The 2,344-nt window shown below is 40.4% G+C and overlaps 1 protein-coding gene across 1 annotated transcript; it reads left to right on the plus strand.

The window, feature by feature from the left end:
* The first annotated feature begins 201 nt into the window (after positions 1 to 201).
* LOC115764659 (protein lifeguard 1) lies at positions 202 to 1,390 on the plus strand. The gene has a single exon (XM_030707845.1). The coding sequence runs from the start codon at positions 381 to 383 to the stop codon at positions 1,167 to 1,169; it is 789 nt and encodes a 262-aa protein (XP_030563705.1). The 5' UTR covers positions 202 to 380; the 3' UTR covers positions 1,170 to 1,390.
* Positions 1,391 to 2,344: the final 954 nt, after the last annotated feature.

Consider the following 2,344-nt stretch of genomic DNA (forward strand, 5'->3'; position numbering starts at 1 on the left):
AGAACCATATTCGGCAAGTCGATGACGAAATACTCTTGTTATGGCTACTGGGGGAATAGCTTGCACAGAAACAAATGTTAAAACTGATCCAAAATATATTCTAAAAAGAAACTATATTAAATCATAGATATATCTTTCTCCCTTCAGATTTTATATGTCAACCAATTTTTACACCTATACATTCTTTGCTAGTTAATATTTAGTACTTTTCTTTAGTAAAAAGCTATTTCTACAAGTTTGTGAATTCTTTTTTGGAAAATACAAGTAGTCGACGGTAAAGTTATCCCACTTCATAACACAACTAACTCGATTAGTCTAGATTTCTACCAGACCATTTTGAGTATTTGTAAACCTGTGCACACAATCTCTGCACAACGAGAATGGAAGCGAAGGAACCCGGCCAGCAATACCAATATGCTGCCTATCGCAGTGGATACGAAGCGAATATTGCTATTGGTTATGGGGCATATGCCGATTCTGAGGGGCAGCCGAAGAACTTTTCATTTGACAACCAAACCATCCGCCGTGGATTTATACGCAAGGTTTACTTGATATTGATGGGACAGCTGGTGGTAACATTCGGTGCTGTTGCCTTGTTCGTGTTCAGCCAGGACGCCAAGAACTTTGCGGCTCTCAATCCGTGGCTCTTCTGGTTGGCCGTGGCTGTCATGCTGGTTACCATGATATTCATGATCTGCTGCGAGAATGTGCGCCGAGAGACGCCAACCAATTTCATATTCCTGGGACTGTTCACAGTGGCCGAATCGTTTCTGCTCGGCGTTTCGGCCAGTCGCTTTGCTGCCAAAGAGGTGCTCCTGGCCATAGGCATAACGGCTGCCATTTGCTTGGCCCTGACGCTATTTGCCCTGCAGACGAAATACGATTTTACTATGATGGGCGGCATACTCATTGCCTGTCTGATGGCCCTGTTGATCTTTGGCATTGTGGCAATCTTTATGCATGGAAAAATTATAACACTCATCTATTCTTCCCTGGGCGCAGTACTTTTCTCCATATATCTGATCTACGATACACAGCTGATGATGGGTGGTGGGCACAAATATGCAATAAGCCCCGAAGAATACATTTTCGCTTCACTAAATCTCTACTTGGATGTCATTAACATCTTTATAGATATACTCAACATTCTGGGCATCACACAGGATTAAATGAATTGGAAAACTAGAGCAAGGAAGATGGAGAGAAATTATGCTAATGTTATTATTTGTTTGCACAGGCATTTAATTGTGGCATTTAAATGAGCAATTGCGCAAATTACATCAACCCACAAACACACAGACAAGCACATAAATCACATACATGCAATCAAACATGTCAATTAAGTTATTAGTTACGAGCAATAAAAATGTCAACTCAATTGCAATATTAACACAGGCCGACCACACGACTAACTCCCGTACATTTTATTTTGGTACATGTGACAGGACCAAAAGACCACAGAACAGCGAGTAGACTGAACAATACAAATCAAGTGTGCTTAAGAACAGCTGCTGCCCGGCTAGCTGACCGTCCCATGGCGTACAAATTTAATTAACAATTGACAGTTGTCGACAGTTGACACTGGCACTGGATCAGGTTATGTACTATGTTGATCTCCTTCCACAGCTTCTAAGCTTTTGGCTGCCCATCAATAAAACTTGGCACGCGCATCTTATCTGCCTACGCTGCAGGACGGACCACCAAAAGTTTTTGGCTGCTCGTCTGAAAACTTTTCATACAGCCAGCCCTGACCACTCCCCGTGACCCGCTACAGTGTATTTCCGTTGCGTCCAGAAACATCATGGCACTGTTCTGTTTGTATATGCTATAGTTTTTCTACCGTTTAGGCGCCATCAAGGTCCTTGTGTATATGTGTTTCAGTCAATGCGCTCGTAACTTTTTACACGTGCAGAAATACGCAACATAAAAACACGCACACATATACATACATACACCGGCAATTGTTCTATTTTCTTTGTTTAAAATAAGCTTCTTAAACATTTGTCGCATATTTTCTTCACGATATAATGAGAAGAAAAAACTCATAAATTGTATTTTTAATATAAATATAAAATATTCCTAAGTAAAAGCCTGCCCAATGATTTGTTGAGGCTGATTCTAAGTAAATTTGAAATAAATTAATCCCACCCTAGGTATATTTATACAAAGACATATATATGTTCTTCTGTTGTAACTGCGCTTTAATTTTTTTTTTCTTATTTATTTTATCCGTTCCTCGCACAAGTTGAGTATTTCCGGCGACTACTGAAGAGTGTGCGCCGTGCTGCGGCTATAACTAACAAACATAAAAACAAACGACACCCAACGATTTCGCTAGAATATG

Source organism: Drosophila novamexicana, unplaced genomic scaffold (assembly GCF_003285875.2).
Source record: "Drosophila novamexicana strain 15010-1031.04,08,12 unplaced genomic scaffold, DnovRS2.1 tig00000870-arrow-arrow-pilon, whole genome shotgun sequence".
NCBI classification, from domain to species: domain Eukaryota; kingdom Metazoa; phylum Arthropoda; class Insecta; order Diptera; family Drosophilidae; genus Drosophila; species Drosophila novamexicana.